The sequence below is a fragment of the Sorghum bicolor genome, chromosome 2, assembly GCF_000003195.3.
Source record: "Sorghum bicolor cultivar BTx623 chromosome 2, Sorghum_bicolor_NCBIv3, whole genome shotgun sequence".
In the NCBI taxonomy this organism is placed as follows: domain Eukaryota; kingdom Viridiplantae; phylum Streptophyta; class Magnoliopsida; order Poales; family Poaceae; genus Sorghum; species Sorghum bicolor.
This window is the reverse complement of record NC_012871.2, coordinates 66,279,957-66,281,183: the sequence shown is the minus strand read 5'-3', so window position 1 is coordinate 66,281,183 and position 1,227 is coordinate 66,279,957. Positions and strand designations below refer to the sequence as shown.

Genomic DNA, 1,227 nt, shown 5'->3' with positions numbered 1-1,227 from the left:
AATAAAACTGCACGCTGTGAGGCGCTGTTTCATTCAACAATCCAAACCCCTTCACTCTTGCAACCGGGGAATAAAACCTAGGCAATTGGAATGTCATATATGTCCAATAGATCAAGGTCCAAGGGTATATATAAAAACATCACAAAGACATAGCTTCAGTACGCTAGTCGCTGCTAATCAGTACTAATCACGACCAGGCCCAACCTTGTGCAGCCAACAACTCAATCAAGCATAGACTAACTGCCCCAAATGCAACAACTACAGTTATATGCAGCAAAGCCACTCATCATCCCCAACGCTACTTGGTCTTGTTCTCCCTGCGACCCTGCCCAATCATGGGAGCCACCTCGCTTTCATCCAGAACGGCAGCAGCCATCCTCCACCTCGTCCTCCTCCTCGCAGCAGCTCGACGCCACGGCGCCACGGACTACACCGTCGGCGACTCCGCCGGGTGGACCATCGGCCCCAACTACCTCACCTGGTCGCAGAAATACAACTTCACCGCCGGCGACACCCTCGGTACGTACTCACCGCCACACACTACATTTTTCGCCAAAAGATCGTTAAATTCCATTAGCTGCTGGCCTGCTGCTGCTTGATCTTGGCCTGATCGATCACACGAACAAATCTGTCGATCGATGCGCCCCCGCAGTGTTCGACTACGTGAAGGAGCAGCACAACGTGTACCAGGTGACGCAGGACGAGTTCCGGACGTGCGAGCCGCCGGCGAACCAGACGAAGGGCGTGTGGGCGACGGGCCACGACCTCGTCAACCTCACCGCGCCGGGGGACTACTACTTCCTCTGCAACGTCGCCGGCCACTGCCTCGGGGGAATGAAGTTCTCCATCGCGGTGGTCGCGCCGGCCCCTCCGCCACCGCCGTCGCCGCCCCCACCGGCCCTGCCGCCGCAACCGCCGAGCTCGGGCGGCACGCCGTGGATTGCACGGCGGCCCGCGTGGCCGGAGGTGACGCGGATCCCATTCCTCGCGGCGATCGGCCTGCTGTTTCTCGCTTGATCATCGATTGCGATTGGTTGGTGGTTGTACCAGTATTTTTGTGATGGTTGACCTGGACCGTTTCTTGGCTTGGTTGTACCAATATCTTTGTTTTTTGAGAAAATACACGAAATTGACCTGGACTACTATGCAAGTAATGGCCTACTGCGCATGTACTATATCTACGGTTGATTGATAGTGTTGACATTGTACTCGTCATGTAACAATGCA

General features: G+C 55.5%; 1 protein-coding gene across 1 annotated transcript; it reads left to right on the top strand.

Moving 5' to 3' along the window:
* Positions 96 to 1,227, top strand: LOC8054978 (basic blue protein). Its single transcript, XM_002462708.2, has 2 exons — positions 96 to 519; positions 653 to 1,227. The coding sequence occupies exons 1-2, from the start codon at positions 336 to 338 to the stop codon at positions 1,015 to 1,017; spliced, it is 549 nt and encodes a 182-aa protein (XP_002462753.1). The 5' UTR covers positions 96 to 335; the 3' UTR covers positions 1,018 to 1,227.